The 23,320-nt window shown below is 39.4% G+C and overlaps 2 protein-coding genes across 2 annotated transcripts; one reads left to right on the top strand and one right to left on the bottom strand.

The window, feature by feature from the left end:
• The first annotated feature begins 2,471 nt into the window (after positions 1-2,471).
• tbc1d7 (TBC1 domain family, member 7) lies at positions 2,472-13,141 on the top strand. The gene is made up of 8 exons (XM_053646093.1): positions 2,472-3,998; positions 6,352-6,471; positions 6,904-6,984; positions 7,147-7,337; positions 7,543-7,680; positions 9,006-9,151; positions 10,975-11,104; positions 11,984-13,141. Exons 2-8 carry the CDS (start codon positions 6,360-6,362, stop codon positions 12,068-12,070), a joined length of 885 nt encoding a protein of 294 aa, XP_053502068.1. The 5' UTR covers positions 2,472-3,998; positions 6,352-6,359; the 3' UTR covers positions 12,071-13,141.
• On the bottom strand, positions 13,132-22,405 carry phactr1 (phosphatase and actin regulator 1). Its single transcript, XM_053646080.1, has 12 exons — positions 22,156-22,405; positions 21,965-22,045; positions 20,144-20,248; positions 18,551-18,745; positions 18,189-18,417; positions 17,748-17,965; positions 15,862-16,018; positions 15,726-15,781; positions 15,046-15,107; positions 14,675-14,815; positions 14,462-14,538; positions 13,132-14,378 (listed from the first exon to the last, which is right to left on the bottom strand). The coding sequence occupies exons 1-12, from the start codon at positions 22,292-22,294 to the stop codon at positions 14,363-14,365; spliced, it is 1,476 nt and encodes a 491-aa protein (XP_053502055.1). The 5' UTR covers positions 22,295-22,405; the 3' UTR covers positions 13,132-14,362.
• Positions 22,406-23,320: the final 915 nt, after the last annotated feature.

Here is a 23,320-nt window from a genome sequence, read left to right as displayed (position 1 = left end):
TTCGCAACTGACTAACATTAGTCTGTTCCAGTTCACATCCTTCAAAGCACTGGCATGTTTTGTTTACTCTCACAATCCCCCAAACACATACACACCCAAAGTCTCCATTAAAAAAAAAATTAAAAAAATGAGACAGTAGTGTTTCCCACAATAACCAAAAGTTGTCCACAATGTGAAAACAACCCGGAGGGTAAGCTGAACTAACCAACAAAATTACCAAGACAAAAAGTTCCAGTAAGAGAAAAATCCCCTACTGACTTCAAGTCTGATAAACAGTCTGTGCACAATAACAAATATAATGTCCTTACCTTTTAAAGACTTGTAACAGATAATATAACAGTGTAGCACGTAAAGCCGAGGAAAAACACTAATACGACTAAATAAACAGAAACTCTAACCCAGTCAGAGCCTCAAAGCAGAGAACCACATTAATACAGAAGTAGATTTAAGAGGAGTGAGTCCAGAAAATCTAGGCGAAGTAATGCAACGACGATATCTTCAATAAAAATCCGAATACTACAGAGCTGGAAGGCCGAGTGCAAAAAATAAAAATAGAGCGAAAAAGCCGCCGCTGTGTAGGTGATGCAGTTCACCCCGATATCAAGAGTTTAACATAGTCTCCTGCTTCCTCCGCTGAAATAAAGTCCTCCTGGACACCGTTATATGTAATGCGAAGCTGAGCTGGGTGAAGTATTCCATAGCGAGCGCCCTCAATACCACGAAGTTCACGCCGAACCTCGTTAAATGTGGCCCAGCCCCGGGCTATTTTGGCTGTGTAATCAGGGAAAACGGAGATGATCAAATCCCTCACTTTAATCCGCTGGAGCTCTCTCACACGGCGTAAAATGTCAACACAGTCACTGTGATAGTGGAATCTGCATACAATAGCTCGTGGACGTTCACCAGGATTGGGCTTCGGCTGAAGGGTCCGGTGGGACCGGTCCAAAACCGGCTCCTTCTCCAGACCAAACGCCACTTTTAACAAGGCCGCTACAGCAGCAGTTGTACATGTGTCAGCGCCCTCTGGAACTCCGACTATTTCTAACGTTATTGGGCCGTGTCGCAGTGAGAGACTCGATAGTAGTCTTCATATGAGCGATGTCATCAGTGCAACCAGAGAGAGCGTGCTCCATTTCCACAACAGTACCTTTCAGTGTTGGTATGGTAGCCTCGGTAACGACTTTATCACTAGCCAGCTGTGTTTTCACGACCTGCAGGTCAAGCTGAACAGCAGACAGCGCAGCCCTGAAAGTCTCCTGGAGCTCCTTTTCAAAAATGCCAACAGCTCGAGCCTGAGTGCGGCGAAGTCAAAGTCACCACTCGGCGACGTGGATTCAGGGGAAGAAGGGGACTCGCTCGTGACGCGCACACTAGGTCCCAGTCGTATGTGAATGCTACCACGGGTTTTCATGTTCTTTCCAGACATTTTAACGTACCACAAAGTTAAAAGTGCAAACAAGGAAACGGAGTAGAATAAGTCAAAATCTATTGTATGACTGAAAAGTGCTAATTAATTACAATTTTAATCGAAATCAGCAGGAGCCTCCAACTTCACGTCCTACTCCATCGAACTCCGAATTCGAATCCTTAGAAACTATTTCTACAGGCGCTAATGCCTTATTGATGAGAGAGGCCAGAGGAGAACAGCAAGACTGGTTCAAGGTGACAGGAAGGCTCCACTGACACAATCACTCTGAACCACTGTAGTGAGCAGAAAAGCATCTCAGACTACACAACACATCAGACCTTGAATCAGATGGGACACAACAGCAGAAGACCACATTGGGTTCTACTCCTGTCGGTCAAGAACAGGAATCTGAGGCTACAGTGGGTACAGGCTCATCGACACTGAACAGCTGATGATTGGAAAAACATTGCCTGGTCTGATAAATCTTGATTTATGCTGTGACATGCAGATGGTTGGGTCAGAGTTTGGCTTCAACAGCATGAATCCATGGACAAAACGGGCCTTGTGTCAACATTTCTGATTGGTAGTGGTGGTGTGATGTTGAGAATGTTTTGCTGGCACACACTGGCTTTGTAATACCAACTGAGCATTATCTGAATGCCACAGCCTATTAGAGTATTGTTGCTGGCTATGTGCATCCCTTTATGCCCACAATTTACTTATCTCCAGCATGATAATGTGCCATATCACAAACTGGCATGCAAAAATGACAAATGTGAACATGGGCCAGAATCTCAAAGGAATGTTTCCAACACTTTATAGAATCCATGCTATGAAGAACTGAGGCTGTTCTGAGACCTATCAGTTACCTATCACTATCACTCCCAGTGCTGACTTCTGGACACAAATCTTTAAAATAATAATAATAATAATAATAATAATAATAATAATAATAATAATTTACAATATAAAGTAATCTGCAGACTACAGGGCAAAAAAAGTGGAAATAAATGTGATATGGGATTTATGAACTGTACACATTTCAAGCACAATTCTCCAGATAACTACATACATGCCAGAGGGTACTGCTAACCCATGAAACATTTTTTGGCAACAAGTCACTAATTCAATTCAATTTCATTTATATAGTGCTTTTAACAATAGACTTAGTCATAAAAGAGTTTTACAGTAGTCCAGATGGAATTTTATATTTAGATCCATAATGAGCCAGCCAGAGGCAACAGTGGCAAGGAAAACCTCCCTAAGATGACATGAAGAAACCGTGAGAAGGAACTAGACTCAAAAAGGAACCCTTTCTCTTCTGGGTGACACTAGACAATGGAATTATAAATCATTACTCTTCCACAATTGTTTTGTTGTTTAATATTAATATAGTACTTTGAACAATGGACATTGTCACAAAACTGTTTCACAGCAATCCAGGTGTAGATTTATATTTAGATCCCTAATGAGCAAGCCAGAGGCAAGGAAAAACTCCCTTAAAGGACATGAGGAAGAAACACTGAGGAGCAACTAGACTTAAAAGGGAACCCATCCTTATTATTACTCTTTCACATTTTTATATTACAAAGTCAAATAGTGTTGAAAGGATGTTCAGTATGAGCATTATAGTGTTTATCATTACAGGAACAGTTCTTATGTACAACTCTATAATGTCCAGGTGAGATTATCCACTGAAGATTGGATGATCATTACGTTATCCATGTGGAACCATCCATAGCAAAGCAGAAGTTATGTCAGAAGCACTGATGCTCCAAGCACAAGTATTATTACTACTATGGAATCAAAGCATCCCATACATCTCTATGCCAATGAACCCAACCCCATACACATTTAACTAAAAAAAAAAAAGAAAAAAAAAGCTATTTTAACAATATGGTAGACTATTCAAATTGGTTTTCAACCTAGACTGAATTGGTTCTTAAGACTGAGACTGTCTGAGTAGCAGACACTAATTGGAAGGCTGTTCCATAACTGGACCAACCCACCTAATTATTATACAAGACACAGAAATGTAAGAAAAAATACATAAAGAAATAAAAAATAAAAAAATTGAAATGAATAAATGTATAAATAAATAAATATGGAAATAAATGAATGTGGGAATAAATAAATAGAAAAATAAATGAGTGGATAAATAAATATACAAATAAATTGAAAAAATAAATAAAAGTAAAAAAATACAGAAAATAATAAATGAAGGAAAAAAAGTAATACAAAAATACATTTAGGATTAAATTTAATAAAAAAAATTATTTGCACTTGTTTTATCAAATCATTTATTCCTTTTTTATTTTCCGATTACATTTATTTATGTATCTATTTATTTGTATATTTATTTTTCATTTCTGCAGGTTTGGTTCTCCGTATTTATGACCCTTTTGGATTGCCATAGTATAAACTGGGCATTGCTCGTCTAAAGCGCAGCGCTTCAGTGCGGATATTCGGTGCTGTAGGTGGAGACATGGAGGAGCAGCCAGTTGTTCGGATAGGACGCACGGAAGCTGGGGTTTGAAAGCAGGGAAACCCGTGGATCTCACTAAAGCTTGTACCTGGCGCGGTCAAAGTGGTGGGTTTCAGTGAAGTTGCTCCGTTGTTATGGTCTGATCTTTTATAGTAATAACGGTGGTCCAGGTTTGCAAAACAAACACATAAATCGCCAGTTAGCTTAATTTTAGCTTTAGGTTTTAGGCAGGCTAAATTTAGGCTAGATTAACAGCCTTGTCTCGCTAGTTAAAATGGACGCAAATTAAAATAAACAGATAATAATAATTATAATATCAACAACAACAGAAATAGCAGTACGTTTCCGGTGTTGTACCGGATATTGGCTCCACAGCAGATTCGCGTGCACGCGTGAATTTCCGGAAGTAAATATGCCATTCATTTTTGCCATTTTATTTATAGCGATTATTTGATTTGTTTATTTTTTAAAGATCAGATTAAATTACTGTGTGCTACGAGACTGTTAAATGATGGTATAGGCTCCCTCAGAAGACTGATTTCAACCTTATTTTAAATAGGGTTTTTAAATTGTATATTTATAACCCTGTAAACACCGGATTGTGAGTGAGTGTGTGTGTGTGTGTGTGTGTGTGTGTGTGTGTGAGTGAGTGAGTGAGTGAGTGAGTGACTGACTGACTGACAGAGAGAGTGAGGGAGTACACTTGCATAGACTGAAAGAAATACTTTGGACATATTTGAATTAAGGAGGAGATAGAAAGGTGTGTCTATGTGTGTGTGTGTGTGTATGTATATATATATATATATATATATATATATATATATATATATATATATATATAACAAGACTGATATATACAGTGCCTTGCAAAAGTATTCAAGCCCCTTAGGTCATCAGATCTGTCTGGATTAGAGATAACACTTTCACAGATTGTTCCTGCCAGTATTTTTTATTGCAAATTAATATGCTCTTAAAGAAAACTTTCTAAGTTAAAATGGATTATTTGTCAAATAAAATAAATTTAAAAAACCAACTCAACCCCTTCAGAGTAGTACTTTGTAGAACCATCTTTTTTACTACGCTAACCGCTTTAAGTCTACTTAGGTAAGTTTCTACCAGCTCTGCACACACTTCAGGAGTGATCGACCCCTGTATTTTGCTCCGTCCATTCTCCCTTGAATTTTGACAGAAGATGAAAAACACCCCCAGAGCATGATGCTGCCACCACCATGTTTCACTGTAGGGATGGTGTTAATTGGGGTATGGCTTGCATTAGGTTTGCACTACACATAGCACTTTGACATTGGCTTGAACAAATATCTTGATCTTGGTCTCATCACACACAAAAAAACACACACACCTGTCCTAGGTCACTCATGTGGCTGTTCTTGAGCAATGGTTTCTTTCTAGCCACCCTCTCATACAGTCCTCAATTGTGCAGATCTGTTGAAATGGTTGTCTGGTGCACCTTCACTCCACTCTCGGGCATTGTACTCTGTAACTCCTTCAGAGTGACTGTTGGCCTCACTGTGGCTTCCCCCATCAGGCTCAGACCTGATTTTGAGCTGAATTTGGAGGTATGGCCTTGTCTAGTCTGGTAGTGCTTGGGTAGTGTAATGCAGCTTCTACTACCTCAGTAGTGATCCAGCAGTGCTTACTGGGATGCCCAACTTCTTAGATATAATTTTGTTTTCGAAGTTTTTTAACTATATTACTTTTACCTTGAATTTCCTTAGAACGCTAGTTAGTTTCAATTTTCACTCCTTTCCTTCAGATCTATCTATCTATCAAAAATATCACGCCATTACACTTGAAATTTCTGTGATATAGAATTTATATCACAATATATAGGTTTTCTAAGTAACCATGTTTGATGATACTTTTATTTAAAGTTTTAAAAGAGAAAGTATCTATCACTGTTTATTTTTCAGAAGGAAAAAATATTCGGTACAAATGTTTAACCTCTAATCAGTTGCTTCCAAATAAAATATATATGTGACAATACCTGCAACATCTCTGAAATGGAAATGTGACATTTTATCAAGATATCAATATTTATAATTGTCATATTACCCACCTCTCATACCTAATGCCCCCACTTTGACTTGTGCTGAAATTTTAACAATAATAATGTTATACTGTATTTAATAAATTATAAAATCATACTTGCTTTAAAAAAAAGTTAACGGTAAAAGAACTGTATGTTATTATGTACATATTGTATTAAAATGTACTGTTTATGTATTCAATTCATTAATAAGTGTTTTAAAATGTGGATAGAAACAAAGCCATAGACCAAAGTGGTATTAAACTGGTAAAATGTAAGTTTTGTTTTATAATAATAATAACAAGTAAATTCTTCTTAAATTACAGAACAGCAACAAAGCAATAACCACCGTGAAGTAAATATGATATTTACAGAAGGGTTATTTTTCAACTTTAAATTCTTCATCTTTAGTTGCAAATATGGCAGAGGATCCTCAAAGGAACTTCAGGTCAGCGTATTATGAAAAGGTGGGCTTCAGGGGAGTGGAAGAAAAAAAGTCACTTGAAATTCTTCTGAAGGACAATCCGCTTGGTAAGAGAAGTTGTTTGCGTTACACTTGCCCATAGTTTTGTTTTCTGTTTTTCCCGTAAGAACACTGAACGGTCATTATGCTAGGAACCCATTCAACCTTCTTTATGGTTTTTTTTAGTGAAACAGACTACTTAAATCTTTGAGGTCAGTTATTCCAGGAGCAAACAATGTTATTATTGAGTGAATGATGAGTGGTACGGTATGAGCTTCGGATGTGTTTTGTGTGTTAACAGCTATTAAATAATAATGTTTGTCTACTGGTTTGGCTTTTGAGTGACATTTGTCACTTTAGGCGATTAATTATTTCCATGTGTGAGATGAATACAGTACTACTAGTACTATCGCTGTGATCATGAGATCACGGTTGACTAGAAATCCTTTCTCTTGTATGTCTGAAAGTAATTACACAAAAAATTTCTTGTTGGCTTTCAGATATGGAAAAGTTAAGTACATTCAGTCAGAGGTTTCCATTACCCTCTATGTACAGGATCCATGTATGGAAAGTCCTGCTTGGTGAGAACACTCACTTTCCTACAATGGCAGTTACGCACAAACACACACATTTTGTTTAACTCTATCATTTCTGTCTGTATCTATTATGCAAATGCCAATGAACTCCAAGAGGAAGTATTTTGACTGGGGTAATTGTTTTGTCCATGGTCTTGTTTTGTCCAGGTATCCTGCCTCCACATAGCGATTCTCATGCTCTGGTAGCACGTTACAGGCAAGAGCAGTATGTGGATATAAAAGAAGCTCTTCTGGCCATGCGCTTTGTGCACACAGGCACGCCACACACTGAGCTATACCTTCGCATGCACCAGCTAGAGAACCAGCAGTTGCCTTGCCGGTCAGAGCTCACACAACCTGTAAGGACCTGTTCATGTGTCTGTATCTGCTGTACGCATGTGTTCATTATAGTTTCACATCAGAAAGGAAATAAAACATCATTCTCTTCAAGATAAGATAAAAAAACTGAAACATTCCTAAATGGGCAACATTTACAATATTTGTGTACTGTAGCTTTGTGTCCATACTTATGCGAGCTGTTTTTTTTTTTGTTGTTGTTCTGAGGGTGAAGAGGATGAAGATTTCTTGGCAATTGCCAGGGTAATGGAGGAGATTGTGGATAATCCGGTGGACTGCTATTGGCTGATTAGGTGCTTTGTCAACCAATTTAATCACAAGTTCGGCGATTCCATACCTCACCTGGTTTGTATGCACAGTTCAGCCATTAAGTTTTGTTGTCCTCTTGATATAGATTTTATATTATAATATTCCAAATATAAATAATCCGAAAGTCTTATTATATTATTAGCAGTATAAATGATTTATTGAAGTACAATCGAAGGTGGGGGTGGGGGTGGGGGTGGGGGGGGGTTTCGGGGAAGGCGACACGGCTCCCGAGCGGCGCAACAGAAAAGTCTTGGACGCCAGAGCCAACCATCACTGGGAGTCAAGGGAGCAAAATTGGACAGGCTATAGATCACCATGGGATTACTGTAGATGTTACCCCACAAACACCCTAAAGATGGCTGTAGATTTTCTTCCTCGGAAAACCTAAAGACAGCATTTACTAAGAACAGTTTACACTCAAGTCTCATTAATTGAGCAGTTGATAACTTCAGTTTGATATGAGAGACTTACTGTTAAAACTCTAACACACTTAACATTGCTTGACTTTATAGTATGCAGTTATAGAAGAATAATGTATAACCTTTTTGAGTCTGGTTCCTCTCAAGGTCTTTTCCTCTTGTTGTCTCAGGACGTTTTTCTTCACCACTGTCGCCCCCGGCTTGCTTATTAGGCATGAATGTAAATTTTATATCCAGATTTCTGTAAAACTGCTTTGTGTAAGTGTCCATTGTTCTAAGTGCTATATAAATAAAATTGAATTGAAAATTGGCTGAATGGGAATGGTTCCATACTCTCTCCTCTGTCATATTTTCCTGCTGAGGAAGCTAGGCTTGTTAACCACAGCTGCAGCACTAGTCCCCGTGATCCTGATACAAATTTTAGCAGTGGGTTATAAGCCTTCATCGAAACCTCAAATACTACACACAGGAGACGTGTTCTCGTTTCAGTAAAGGGGGCACAATTCAATTAGATTTCATTTTATATGTATAGTGCTTTGAACAATAGATATGGTCACAAAATAGATTTAGAAAAACGGACAGTAGGTTTGGATTTAGATCCCTAATGAGCAAACCGGAAGCTACAGTGGCATGGAGACAACATGAGGAAGAAGAAATCTTGAGACTCAAAAAGGAAAGGGATAGTGGGATAAATTACACCAGACACATAAGTGTCAATGTACATCAGATTACCATTAGGATTCTGTCATTCTGAACCAGAGCCATTCCAGGGAACGATGGTCATGTGACCTTGGTATTTACATCAAACAACTACATCATACATTCACTTCATAGGTTTGTCGAGAGTCTGTGCATGAGTCTATGCCTGTGCACACTAAAACATTAAAGAACATAAATAACTGTATTCCAGATTATCCATAATTTTTTTTCTGCCTCTCTCAGCCCAAGAGTCTGGAGCATTTCCTCTCTCAGGAGGACGGTTGTCTTTTGGCCCATCTGAAAACGTCAGGCAGTCTGGCTGTACTGCCCTATTCCCTTTGGTTCAGACGCTGTTTCGCAGACTGCCTGCCAGAGACCAGCCTACAGAGGTTAGCACTAATATATTTCCTGAAAGTCTGTGAGGCTTCTAATCTTCTACTCTACTGCAGAAATTTAGATCGTCACTAGATTTGAAAAAATAATATGTATTAAAGCAGTCAATTGTAAGATTTCAACAATTTGTTACATGGTTTGGCTGCACCAATCTCTGTACCCTGCATATTAATCTGTCAGCTGCCAAATTATCTACATGAAAAATATGCATTGCCTGAATATGTGTCTTAGATTTCCAGTGAAGGTTTAGGTATAGACATAGCACTCTTGCTTTTGAGACTATGCCTGCTGCCAGCTCCTCGAATCTGTGCTTCAAGGCCCTCTTCTTTGGGATTTCTCAGCAGTCATGTGCTCTGTAAATACCTGTTGCAGATGTTCAGGTTCCAAATTGATCATGTCTATTATCCAACTCCACTAGGACTTGCCAGAACAAACAACTTTGCAATCCTACCCTGAAGTGCATAAACGGTTTGGAAAGTTACCAAGTTTCAACAACATAAATTAAACATGAAAGATTACTGAAGATTAGTTACTCTGTGTCCACACCATCCATGCTAGCTTAAACACTATGCCACATGTCTTGTAGTAGTAGTAAATCAAATATTAGAAATACCATCACCTGTAACATGTCTTGATGCACTCTTTGAATGCAGATTTTGACAGAACAATAACAAGATTAACCAAGATCAAAGGATTAGAGTTGCCATACTCATGTCTGAAATCCACTTCTTTAACACCTTGACAAGTTGAGAATGGGAAAGACGACACGCATTTATAGTTTGCTTTTAGTACTCGGGAAGGAAATGAGCAAACAGGAAAACTCCGCTAGTTCTGAAGGAAACCACTCTGGCAGTCAGGAGCAAAAGGATGTAGAAGCTATTTTACTCGTATTATTTCCATATGGATACACTGGAAAACCAAGACTCTACAGTTTTGTTGTCACATTTGTGGGGAAAAATCCCACAAAAACACAAACAATGTAGCTGAGCTTTGCCCATCAACGCACTCAAATCCAAATAGTTAAAACAAAGCCACAACAGGAAATAAAAAAAGAAAGTCAGTAGAAAAAAGTAACAGAATAAATGACTTGGAGAGGCAAAATGAAGGAGCTGTTGGCCATTCATTCCTTCATTTGATGCTGATTTTTAAAAAATTATTATTATTAATGGTACAGTCCAGGACACATTCTGCATAAACAAATCTGAACACAGCGTAAGTAGAGAGAAAATGCAGGTGTTATATAAACACAAGTTCTAATTGGCTTTCAAAACATGGTTGTCTTGTGAAGAAAAACCCCTTTAAAATGCAGTACACATTAATACACTTTAAACAGATAAAATAGTAATATTGTTGTTCTGCCTCAAATACTGATTTTATGTTTGTAATGACAATGAAATTTATTTAGAATGGTAAAATGATAAGCATGAGAGTAATAAGCGTTCTCCTAAAAGACAGATTGAACAGACTGAATCCTGGGTTGTGGTTTTATTGGTTGTAAGTCGATATTTCATTTCATTTGATATCCGCAAGAAATACGCGCTTACATTTTCAGGAATTTCTGAGCCCTATAGCTGATCCATCCCCCTGTTAATGCCTCAACAAAGCCACCCTGTTAATACCTTTGTACCCTCATTGCCTAAAAAACCCTTTCCCACAAACCCAATCATACATGGTATGGCTCATGCATGCAAATTCTTATCACTAGTAATTTAGTGTTCTGTTATATTCATTGATATTGTAGGGAGGTTTGAGGTGTGCTTGTGTCTTTCTAGTATGACTTTTTTGATTCCTGTCTTGCGTTGGTAATGTGTGTCAACAGAGTTTGGGACAAGGTGATCAGCGGTTCCTGTAAAATCTTGGTTTTCGTGGCTATGGAGATATTGTTGAGCTACAAGATCAAGCTCATGGGAATGAGTCGATCAGATGCAGTGGTAAACTTCCTGAGCAATGTGAGAGAACACATTTTTATATACACACACAGTTCCTTATGTCGTGTACTGTTTTTGCACACTTGCATTCATACTCACTATACACATTTGCTTTGTTAAGGAGCTGAGATGTTAATATTCTGTATATTGTTACTGTAACTTGAATAACAGTGTGTATTTGGAAAGGGAGGACTACTGCAGCTTTTTTAACCTGCTCTCTATCCACCCAACCCTGACCGATTTCCAAATGTTTTCTTGTACTGAGAACAGAAAAACCTGTTGTACTCAAAACTCCTTTATCATGCAAGCCTAAGGGCAGTTGTTGAGGCTGTCAATACATGTTTATACGAACCACATTGTTTTATAGAATGGTTTCATGAACTCATTCAAGCTGTTTGAAGAGCTGGTGACAGAAATTAGCTGCCCATTGTGTGTACAGCCAACATTTGATTGTCCTTGGTTTCAACCCGACACACTACAGATCCTGTCGCTGGAAAATAAATTGGAGCATCATCTTTTGAAGTCGATTTTTTTAATTACTTTTTTTTAATTAATATATTACATGGGGCGCACGGTGGCTTAGTGGTAAGCACGTTCGCCTCATACCTCCGGTACTCCGGTTTCCTCCCCCAGTCCAAAAACATGCATGGTAGGCTGATTGGTATGTCTAAAGCGTCCGTAGTGTATGAATGGGTGTGTGAGTGTGTATGTGAGTGTGCCCTGCAATGGATTGGCACCCTGTCCAGGGTGTACCCCGCCTTGTGCCCCATGCTCCCTGGGATAGGCTCCAGGTTTCCCCGTGACCCTGAAGGAAGGATAAGCGGTATAGAAGATGGATGGATGTATTACATTCCTACTCACACTTCTACATTTATTTATTGCTGGTTTCTCCTTTTATAGATGCCGCAGGAGAACACGGATGCCATAGTGACCAAAGCCATCGAACTGTGGCACAAGTACTGTGGTACTCCCATGCACTCTGTTTAAGTGAACTCTGTGTGCACTCTGAGAAGTGTGTGGTGCCTGTGAGCACCTTATGATCTTCAGACTCTACAGCTCCATGGCTACGTTTACATGCAGCCTAATAACTCGACTGATAGCTAGGTCAGATTAGATGTTCATGTAGACAGAAATTGAGGTCAGTCTGAATGAAATATTCTGTCTGATTGAACAAGGTGGGTAATCCTTTTAATAATCTGCTAAACAGAAGAGTAATAGTCATGTACATTACTGTGTCTGATTAATTAACGTTTGCTCGTGTCTGATCGGAATTAGCACATGCATTTGGGGGGGAGGTAATAAAGTAGGTAAAAACCTTTTGATAAAACTTTTAATTCTTGTGTTATTCTCAAAAATGGAAACCCCGGAAAGGGATTATACAGTTCCCTCCAAAACTATTGGAACGCCAAGACATTTGCGTTTGAGATCAGAAGATGAATGAGAGTTTAGAACTTCAGCTTTTATATGTATTTGTATGTAGACGTGTTAAATAACAAAGAACATAGCACATTTTGTATAAGACCACCTGGTTTGTGGGCAAGCAAAAATATCGACGACAAGGTGTTTCTTGTTACCCAGGTGTGTCCTCTTAGATTGATTGTTTAAACAATAAATAGCTCTGAACATCTACTCTTGGCTTTAGCCTTCAGGTTCACCTGTGAAGTCTGCATTTGTTGTTAAAAAGGATAAACCAACATGAAGATCGGATAGCTGTCTATGGGAGAAAAGAGGGAAAATCATTCAGATGCACTGCACAAACTTTGAGTACAGCCAGTACATCCATTTGGAATGTCCTGAAAAAGAAAGAAACCACTGCATTGCACCTGATGACAAAGAGAATGAAGGGAGAAACCCCCTGAAACAAATAACTGAAAGAGGCTGCGGTAAAAGCCTGGAAAAGCATCACAAAAGAGGAAACCAATAATTTGGTGGTCAGTGAGTCACAGTCTTGATGCCGGTGATTCTGCTTTTGGAAAAGAATTTAAACGTGTTCACTGTTGCGATATTGCACAGAAAGATGTGCAATCAAACGCCCTCAGCCCCATGTCTTACTTCAAACAGATCTTTTTATTAAGTGTCCTTTACATCAGAAACTGCATACATTTTGTCGAGAGAAAAAAAACCCAGAAAGGTAAAACAAGACATGCGCCGCCTCCTTTCATTAAATCTCTCAGCTAATAGCAGCAGGAGAGGAGCATTTGGGCAAGACTGTAAACAAAACACACCACTCCAAATCCACATGGAAGTCAATGCTGAAAGGATTTAAAATTATGTTGTGACACATTGTACACCTTAACCATTTTTTAAATAGGGAGAATGAACAATACAAAAAGCAAAATGTAATCATCATCAATTACTTTTGTTTCAGCACAATCACTGAAGAATTTTTGGCCTCCATCTTGTAAACGGATGTAAACGGCGCACGGATGGACGGGAGTGCGCTCGAAATGCTTCCTCAAACTCACCGAGGTGCACTTTTAGTTTCCAAGATAAAAAGTGTGCACTGCATGGAGCCTTTTTCAGATTAAAGCAGTAAAAACGAGCTGCTCATATGCAAGTGCCTCATACTCAATATTACAGCCACAATCAAAACATAAGACGTGTCAAAACCAGACATTCAGGACACAGACAAATTATTGCTTGGTTCGGTCACTTATTTGGCGCAACTGTCAGACAGGAAATGTCTCGTTATGGCCAGAGTGAGAAAAAAACATCTGGATTCTTTTGGTTTCGTTTTGTTTGTGGAAAAAGGCTTTAGTCATCACTGAGGCCAGATCGACAGAAAATGGAAACAAAACGTATATTAAGGTATATAAGTAAATATATTGAAAAATGATGTGTGTTGTTAGAATATTAAGATTCTCTTATGTTTGCATGTTTTTCTTATTTGACACCTAGATGGGTACAAAAATGGGTTTATGACCAGTTACAGGGCCGCGTGCACAAATTTACACCCACCTCATTTGTTTAATCAAACAACACTGGTACAGAATATTTAAGTGTACTGCCAGAGCACAAAATATCATTCAACACTTCAGCCAGAACATACACACACATTCGTCATGACAGTTGGTCAGGGTTTGGTGAATCTAGGCAAGTCAGGTTGTCTTGGGAACTTGGGCACCTGTTTCTTCTCCTGATATCAGATCAGAATAGTAACATAGTCTCTGCGTTTAGTCCCAATCCTTGCACAGTTTGATCCCAGCACATTAGACTCCGTACATCCCAGAGGTGAATTTGTCATTGGTAATGCCCTGTGCTTTTGCTCAGCAATCAGCACTACGGTCGGTGAAACCTAGAATAAGAAGTAAGAAAACCGGTGAGCATGATTTTATGACAGAGTAGTAAACGTTGGCATGAATGTGTTCACATGATCACCTGGTTAGATGTCGACTTGATTCGTGCACCTCCATCTCTGTGCTTTTGAACTCATTGAGCTCCTTCCTTATGGCAGCCTAAAAAGAAAAAGAAACATAATGCTACAGATTGGTGAGAATGAGTTTTTTGGAAAAAGAATATCGTTTCGAAAACCATCGATTCTAATAAGTATTATCAAACGGTAAGGGAAACTGAATTTTTATTATGGCTGACCTTGTCTGCAGCAGTAAGGCGGGTCCAGGGCTTGTCTGCCCGTCTGTCGTAGTCCTGAGCTTCAGCCACCTCTACATAATCGCTGAACCGAATAAGAATTTTTGCCTCCCTCAATTCCTCAACTGTTGGCCTTTGACTCAACTACAGACAGAGAGAGAGAGAGAGGTATAATCCAAGAAAGCCATATTATCGCAACTGATCCAGTAGAGAAAGCGTAGTGTCATTAGAAATACTGGTTAATGTTTTACAGTCACATAAATATTAGCATGTTTCACAATTCTAGTTTAACCCCTACTCAGACAATGCTAGGTTACTATACTATAGTATTTGATGTGTTATATCTGTTCTCATGAGAAAGCCCATCATCTCACCTTCCGTGACAGCCTTTTCTTGAGCTCTCTCTTCTCCTCAAGTTCCTCCTGCTCATTTCGTGCTACCAGAGAAAGAGAAGTTGAAGGAGAGGTGCATTTGTCTACTTATTTTCACGTTAATACATAATATGTATAATGTATAAAATTGTTTTCCCCCCAATTTTTCGCCGTAATTTCTTCAGCTGCCAACTCCCTTCCCTCAGACAGCTCTCCCTTATCATATGACAGCTTCCAACTGGGGAGGGTAAAGGCTAACACGTCCTATGAGACAAGAGAAGCCAGCCAACTGCATCTTTTTGAACATGGTGTCACAGGCCAGTGTTGAGTAGTCTGAGAAAAAAGCTATCCCTGTTCCGCATACATGAGCTTACAGGCGCAAACGATTGGCTAGTGTGTCTGTGCTTAACATGGTGGAGAGAGTATGTCCAATTTCCCAGCCAAGGATGGCTGTACCATCATCGAGATTTGACCTCACGAAGACAGGGTGAATACTTCTTTTGTGTCATTCAGGAGCCTCGGCGCATTTGGTTCTTGCACCTGTATCTTCTCAATGAAGGGTTTGACTAACTAGGGGCTCACGGAGTTGTAACATAGTCCTTTTGTTTAGTAGTTGAGCCTATGCATACAGTTCTTAGGTGTGTGCATGGATGTGTGGAGTTTTTTTTGTCTATCTGACCTACGTTTTAGGATATTTCGTTGCTCTAGCTCCTCTGCCGTTGGTCTCAGGCTGAGCCTCCTACAAAAAGAGAAACAGATATTAACAGATACTATGTGTTGTAGTGATGCGTGCGTGTGTGTGTGTGTGTATACACTAACCGTGTGAGTTTAGTGCCAATTTGCTGTCTGCACTCCAGTCTTTCCTGGTCAGTCAACATGGGCAGAATGTTCTTGTCCTCCAGGTCTCTCTTTGATGGTCGGTTACTCAGTTTTATTGCAAGTGAGTCTTTCCTCAGGATCCTCAGAGCCAGACTACCTGCCAACACACACACACACACACACACACACACACACACAACCCAAGTTGAAAGAGAAAGGAGGTGTTCCATAATCCTAAAATTGGGCTGTGTTCAAAATATGCATGATATATAGAACACTTTATTTTTATATATAACTCCCTTGTCCTTGAAATAGTTTCAATTGTTACTCGACTTACTAAGGGCTGTCAGTCTGTGCACTGCATTATAGAGGGTCTGCAGGAACAATAGAGATTGGTCAGAATTTCTTAGGGAGTGGGATACTACCAAATTAAATAGTACGTCAAAACACTGTTGGTGTAATAACTATTTAGGAATACCACTTCGTGTGTATTTTGTAGTTTTGGACATGATCTAAATGTGGAATTCGAACTTAAATGCATGTCTGTATCTGGTACCCAGCTCTAGGGTCCTGGGTTTGATCCTGAGATCGAGTTACTGTCTGTGCGGTGTTGTGCGTGTTCACGAGGGTTTCCTCTGGGTTCCCTGGTTTCCTCCCTCCGTCCAAAAACATATAACGGGCAGATTGGTTATGTGAAATTTCCCATATGCATGAATGAGTGTGTGTGTGCATGGTGTCCTGCAATGGACTAACATCCAATCTGGAGTGAATTCTCCCTGTGTTCCAGAGACTGGCTCTACATACATCACAGCCCTGACCAGGATAAAGCAGTTACTGAAGATGAATAAATGACAAATGATGTAAAAAAAAATTAAAAAAAAAAAGCTCTGACCAACAGGGGGCAGGTCAGAACCAAAACATACCTCACCAGCACCAGAATACCTTTGTGATTGTGTCCCATAGATTTTGAATAACAAAGTAAACCATGAAGATGTCAGGGGTTGAGGAAGCTATGAACAATAGTGTATAGAGAGCACAGATGTCTATTAAATGAATATTGTTACAAGAAGGGAAAGTATAGTTCCCTCATGTCGCACATACTTCCCTGCTGTTTATCTTTGTATTGTGTTAATCAACAATACCAGCTATTCCCTTTGTACAGTACATCTGATCAAAGGTTCATATTTATTCATCAGTGATACTAATGTTAAATAGTGCAACTAATACATATACTCCAATTTTATTGGGAAGATATATAATAATACCATTCTAAGAGTTTTTACATTTTGCAATGTTTTCCACAGCATATTTGGATCTACAATTAAAAAGTGAACTTTGATATGATTTTAAAGTAGCATTCAGAAACAGGACAAGATCTCCGTCCTCTTCTATCTCAAAGGCAAAATGATCATAAGAAATATTCAAATGTTGAATGATTTTTAATATTTAATAAGAATTCCCAAAACATAGATCATTTAATGTTGATTCAAATACTTGCATGATAAAAGCAATAGAAATCTGGGACTATTTTATTCATGCAAATTGTCCACACAAATGTATATATTTGTAACGGTTAGGTTAGGTTCAAATATTCCATGCCTATCTCTTGGATTACAAAATTGTAAAGTATTTATACTTTATAATATTTATACTTTTAGTTTTGTCCAAAGTCACTATATTTTGTACTACAAAAATTGAAGATATATGACTTTTCTGCAATAGACTGTAAACTGAAGCTTATAAAGTTATGTTTCTGTTTGTTTGAATGCAACTATGCAAGTATAACTCTGGCTTTAAAGTGACTTACTATTCGATAAATACATATACTGCTTCCATAAACAAAAGTTTAATCTTGAATCACTGCCTGACAGAAAGTACCCACATACTTGTAAATAAAGAGTCATCATCTTCCTCCTCCTCCTCCTCCTCATCGTCGTCGTCTTCATGCGTGGGTGGGATGTACATGCGAGCATTGGGTGGGAGCGTGTTGGTGAGATGTGCGTTGAAAGTGTGAGCGTTGGGCAGAAGTTGGTGCGTTGCATCTCTGTTCTCCTTCTCCTCTTCACTCTCCATTTGTACTGACGGTACAGCCTGCAGTACAGAACTGCACACCATGGAGCAGAGCGGTTAGGGCTGATTGACACATGAATGTGTGCACTAGGGGGCAGTGTTTGCATGTACCAAGGCAAAAGAAAAAATTACGACAAGTCTTTAAATATTAAAACGGTAGTAGAGAGGAAAAATACTACTTTTGCAAAAGTTACAACTACACAGCCATATCTAACTTTATATATATCCAAACACAAACCCAAAGCACATACACTCACCTCTCCAGTCTTTGCATGGTAAACACAAGAGTTTTGTTAAGTTCCTCGATGATGCGGCTTGGGGGATGGAAGGAAAGCGGGAGTGTGGGATGATGCAAAGGGTGTGTGTGGGTTAGGGAGTGTGTGTGCATGGTTGAGGGCTGTGGGTATCGGAGCTGGAAGGAGGGCACCGGCTCACAGATCATCACTTTTTTGGGGGGAAGTGGTGGGGAGAATTTTCCTAAAGGGTCTAGAGAACGACAAAGAAGTCAAGCATTAAGCATGAATGAGCAAGAGAGCGAAAAAAAAAGTAAGTCATGTGGGAGTGGGTCAGGAAGTGGAAGAGAAAGAAAAATGTGATTATGTGCTTAACAGGTATATACCTGTTAAATGGTTGGGTATTCTGCTATATGGTTTTGGAGGTAAGGCAGGCGGTTGCTTTAGCACTAATGGTTTGGTCAGGGGGATGTCCATGCCATCACTTGGTAGTGGAATGCCTTTTGCAGGGGGCGTGTCTGGAGCTGGCTTTGGGGTGTGGCCTGCTAGACACACCCCTGTTTCCCCTGACAACTGAGTTTCTGTACCAGTAAAGACAAAAAAAAGAGTAGGAGTTAAATGCAGATGAAATACATGATTCCTGATTTGGATTTGGGAGTTACAGTGGATAGAAAACATCTGCACCCCCTGTTAAAATTGTTTTTATAATGTAAAAAAAATTAAACCAAGATAAATATATGAGATCTTTTTCCACCTTTATTGTGATACAGCATCCAACAAAATTCAAGCAAAAAACAAACATTTTGGGGGGGAGAAATTACAGTAACCTGGTTGCATAACTGTATGTACCCTTTTATAATGGGGCATGTGACTGTGCTTAAAATTGACCAATCACATTCAAACTCAATTGTACAAATGTAATTATCATTCACTATTTTCATCCGACTACTGAAGCCACAGCCTCACAAAGCATGTACGGGATCTCAAGGTCAGAAGGTATCAATCAGGAATATCTGGCAAGTGCTGGCCACATATTGACAGTGACAACAATCTTATTCTTCACATGTCTGGGCTATGGGGTAGGGTGAAAAGAAACTCTACCAAGCTTACCAAAATTTTGCCAAACATACATATAATCACCTTAAACAATGTGGCAAAATGTGTTTTGGTAGAATGTTCTGAGTATAATTTTAAAAGATGTTTTTGGACCAAAAACATTATAGCATATCACCCAAAGAACACCATACCCATGGTGAAGCATGGTGGTGGCAGCATCATGTTATAGGGCTGATTCTCTTCAGGTAGGAACTGTAGATGAAGAAAAATGTCATGTTCCAGCACGATAACGAGCAAAAGCACAACTGCAAGACGACAAAGGAACAGCATCAGAAGAAGAAGACCAAGGTTTTGGAATGGTCCAGCCAGAGTCCAAAACTAAATCCTATTGAAAGCCTGTGGAATAACTTTCAATTCAATTCAGTTTTATTTGTATAGCACTTTTAACAATGGACATTGTCCCAAAGCAGCTTTACAGAAATGTATAAATTCAGGATATAGATGTTAAATGTATGAATGTATCCCTAATGAGCGAGCCAGTAGGCTGAGCATAGGAGATCCCCACTGAATTTGATGGATATCTGGAGCATTTTTTAAAGAAGAGTGCAAAGATGGTAGACATTTACCCCAAAAGACCAGTGCTGTATTACAAGCAAAAGGTAGTAGTGAAGGGGTGTGCACACTTGAGCAAACAGGTTATTTTTCACATTAATTTTGTTGGTTGCTAGATCACATTAAAGAAGGAAAAAAATGACTCTCTTTTTTCAATTTTTATATTACAATAACCACAATTTTAACAGGGGTGTGTAGAATTTTTATATCCACTGTATTTCAGTGGGAAGTAAATTAACAAAAGGACAGTTACAGCAGTGCTCACGGTGAAATGCCTGATAACGACTTGATAACCTTTTGAATTTAAATACCTGTTCCTTCTCCATTTGTTTCCTGGGCTTCAGATACAGGACTAATAACTGCCAGTCTGTCCAACTCAGACATGAACATGTGCTCACTCTCCACTGCTAGCTCGTCTAGAAACAGAGAAAGACAGACAGATGACCAGACCAAATCTGAGTAAAATATTAGCACCGTGTTGATGCTCTAACAATAATGCATGTTGTTATAATGCGTGTTGTTATGTACAGTGCATCCGGAAAGTATTCACAGCGCTTCACTTTTCCCACATTTTATGTTACAGCCTTATTCCAAAATAGACTAAATTCATTATTTTCCTCAAAATTCTACACACAATACCCCATAATGACAACATGAAAGAAGTTTGTTTGAAATCTTTGCAAATTTATTAAAATTAAAAACGAAAAAAAACACACGTAAATAATTATTCACAGCCTTTGCTCAATACTTTGTTGAAGCACCTTTGGCACCAATTACAGCCTCAAGTCTTTTTGAGAATGATGCTACAAGCTTGGCACACCTATTTTTGGGCAGTTTCTCCCATTCTTTGCAGGACCTCTCAAGCTCCATCAGGTTGGATGGGGAGCGTCGGTGCACAGCCATATTCAGATCTCTCCAGAGATGTTCAATCGGGTTCAAGTCTGGGCTCTGGCTGGGCCACTCAAGGACATTCACAGAGTTTTCCTGTAGCCACTCCTTTGTTTTCTTGGCTCTGTGCTTAGGGTCGTTGTCCTGTTGGAAGATGAACCTTCGCCCCAGTCTGAGGTGCAGAGCGCTCTGGAGCAGGTTTTCATCAAGGATGTCTCTGTACATTATTGCATTCATCTTTCCCTCGATCCTGACTAGTCTCCCAGTTGCTGCCGCTGAAAAACATCCCCACAGCATGATGCTGCCACCACCATGCTTCACTGTAGGGATGGTATTGGCCAGGTGATTACTGATGCCTGGTTTCCTCCAGACATGACGCTTGCCATTCAGGCCAAAGAGTTCAGTCTTTGTTTCATCAGACCAGAGAATTTTGTTTCTCATGGTTTGAGAGTCCTCCAGGCAGGCTGAGTGGCTTCCGTCTGGCCACTCTACCATACAGTTCTGATTGGTGGAGTGCTGCAGAGATGGTTGTGATTCTGGAAGGTTCTCCTCTCTCCACAGAGACACGCTGGAGCTCTGTCAGAGTGACCATCGGGTTTTTGGTCACCTCCCTGACTAAGGCCCATCTCCCCCGATCGTTCAGTTTGGCCGGGCGGCCAGCTCTAGGAAGAGTCCTGGCGGTTCCATACTTCTTCCTTTTACAGATGATGGAGGCCACTGTGCTCATTGGGACCTTCAATGCTGCAGAAATATTTCTGTACCCTTCCCCAGATCTGTGCCTCAATACAATCCTGTCTCGGAGGTCTACAGACAATTCCTTGGACTTCATGGCTTGATTTGTGCTCTGACATGCATCGTTAACTGTGGGACCTTATATAGACAGGTGCGTGCCTTTCCAAATCATGTCCAATCAACTGAACTTACCACAGGTGGACTCCAATCAAGTTGTAGAAACATCTCAAGGCTGATCAGAGGAAACAGGATGCACCTGAGCTCAATTTTGAGTGTCATGGCAGAGGCTGTGAATACTTATGTACATGTCCTTTTTTTGTTTTTTATTTTTAATAAATTTGCAAAGATTTCAAACAAGCTTCTTTCACGTTGTCATTATGGGGTATTGTTTGTAGAATTTTGAGGAAAATAATGAATTTAATCCATTTTGGTATAAGGCTGTAACATAACGAAATGTGGAAAAAGTGAAGCGCTGTGAATACTTTCCGGATGCACTGTATGCTTGTCAATACCATTCTCGTTGACCTCCTTCAGTACTCCTCTCTTGATCAACTCCTCTCTGCTTTGCCGTGTGGACATCTTTCTCTCTAAGACTAAAGAAATTACTTCTGTTACACTGTTACACAATAGCAAATGCCAATAGTGCCTAAAGACTTTCAGCTATTATTTGTGGTATATTTTAAATGTGTGTGTGTGGGTATACCTGCAGATGTCTGTTTGAACTTGTCACTCTTCTTCTTCCTCCATTTCCACGGCTTGAAGAGTCGTCCCAGGCTTGCTAGCTTACTTCTCCGACGAATGGGAGGAGTGTGAGTGCCGGGCACCAGTGAATCAGAACGCATTGCAGCTAGTCTCTCTGCTCCCTCTGCTGTAAAGGAGAAAAATAAATAGACAGTGTACAAGATCAAAAGTATAGAAAAGTCAAAGGATCTAAAGCAGTGTTTCCCAGTTCTGCCTTTATTGATTTAACACACTGCATTCATCCCATTTACTGTAAGACCATAATAATCATCTACATTTAAGAGTGTTCCACATTAACATGTGCAGAAATAAATGTACAATTAAACACGACAAACAAATAAATAAACTGGCAAAAGTACACTCAAATTTATAAATGAAAAATGTACAAGATTTAAAAAAAAAAAAAAAAAAAAAAAAAATATGCAAAGAGCGCAGGTCATTAAAATGCTCTGATTTGCATATCACAAAAATTCATGTTTTAACAAATGAATAGGTCTATACTTTACATTTTGTTGTTGTTATTACTTGAAATTATGTATTAGGGTCTGGTGTGGTCTGGTCTGCACTTATACAGTGCTTCTTTAACCTTAGCAGTTCTACAAAGCACTTTACACTGTTTCTCATTCACCCATTCACACTCACACACCAATGGTAGCAGAGCTGCCATGCAAGGCGCTAACTTGCCATGGGGAGCAACTTGGGGTTCAGTGTCTTGCCCAAGGACACTTCGGCATGCGGAGTCATGTGGGCCAGGAATCGAACCGCCAACCCTACGATTAGTGGACAACCCGCTCTACCAACTGAGCCACAGCTGCCCCGTGTAGCTAATAAATATGATAATGAAGCTGATAATAATGATGATGGATGATGTATACTGTAGCAGTAGAAGAAATAGTAACACGAATAAATTACTATTCTATGAAGGAACAATTCATTTGTTTCCTTCAAATAGACTCAAAAGGAAGCCTCCACTGTACACTCCACTGACTGAAAAATCTCAAGTCACTGGAAGCCTACTACAGTATATTAATGCCTTGGAATAAGATGTTCAACAAGGACATATTTGTGTCCTGGTCAGGTCTCCACAAACGTTTGGACAGCAATGTTTATTAATAATAGTCAATTAT

The sequence above is a fragment of the Ictalurus furcatus genome, chromosome 2, assembly GCF_023375685.1.
Source record: "Ictalurus furcatus strain D&B chromosome 2, Billie_1.0, whole genome shotgun sequence".
Classification (NCBI taxonomy): Eukaryota; Metazoa; Chordata; class Actinopteri; order Siluriformes; family Ictaluridae; genus Ictalurus; species Ictalurus furcatus.
The sequence above is the reverse complement of the archived record's forward strand: the minus strand, read 5'-3'. Positions and strand labels throughout refer to the sequence as shown.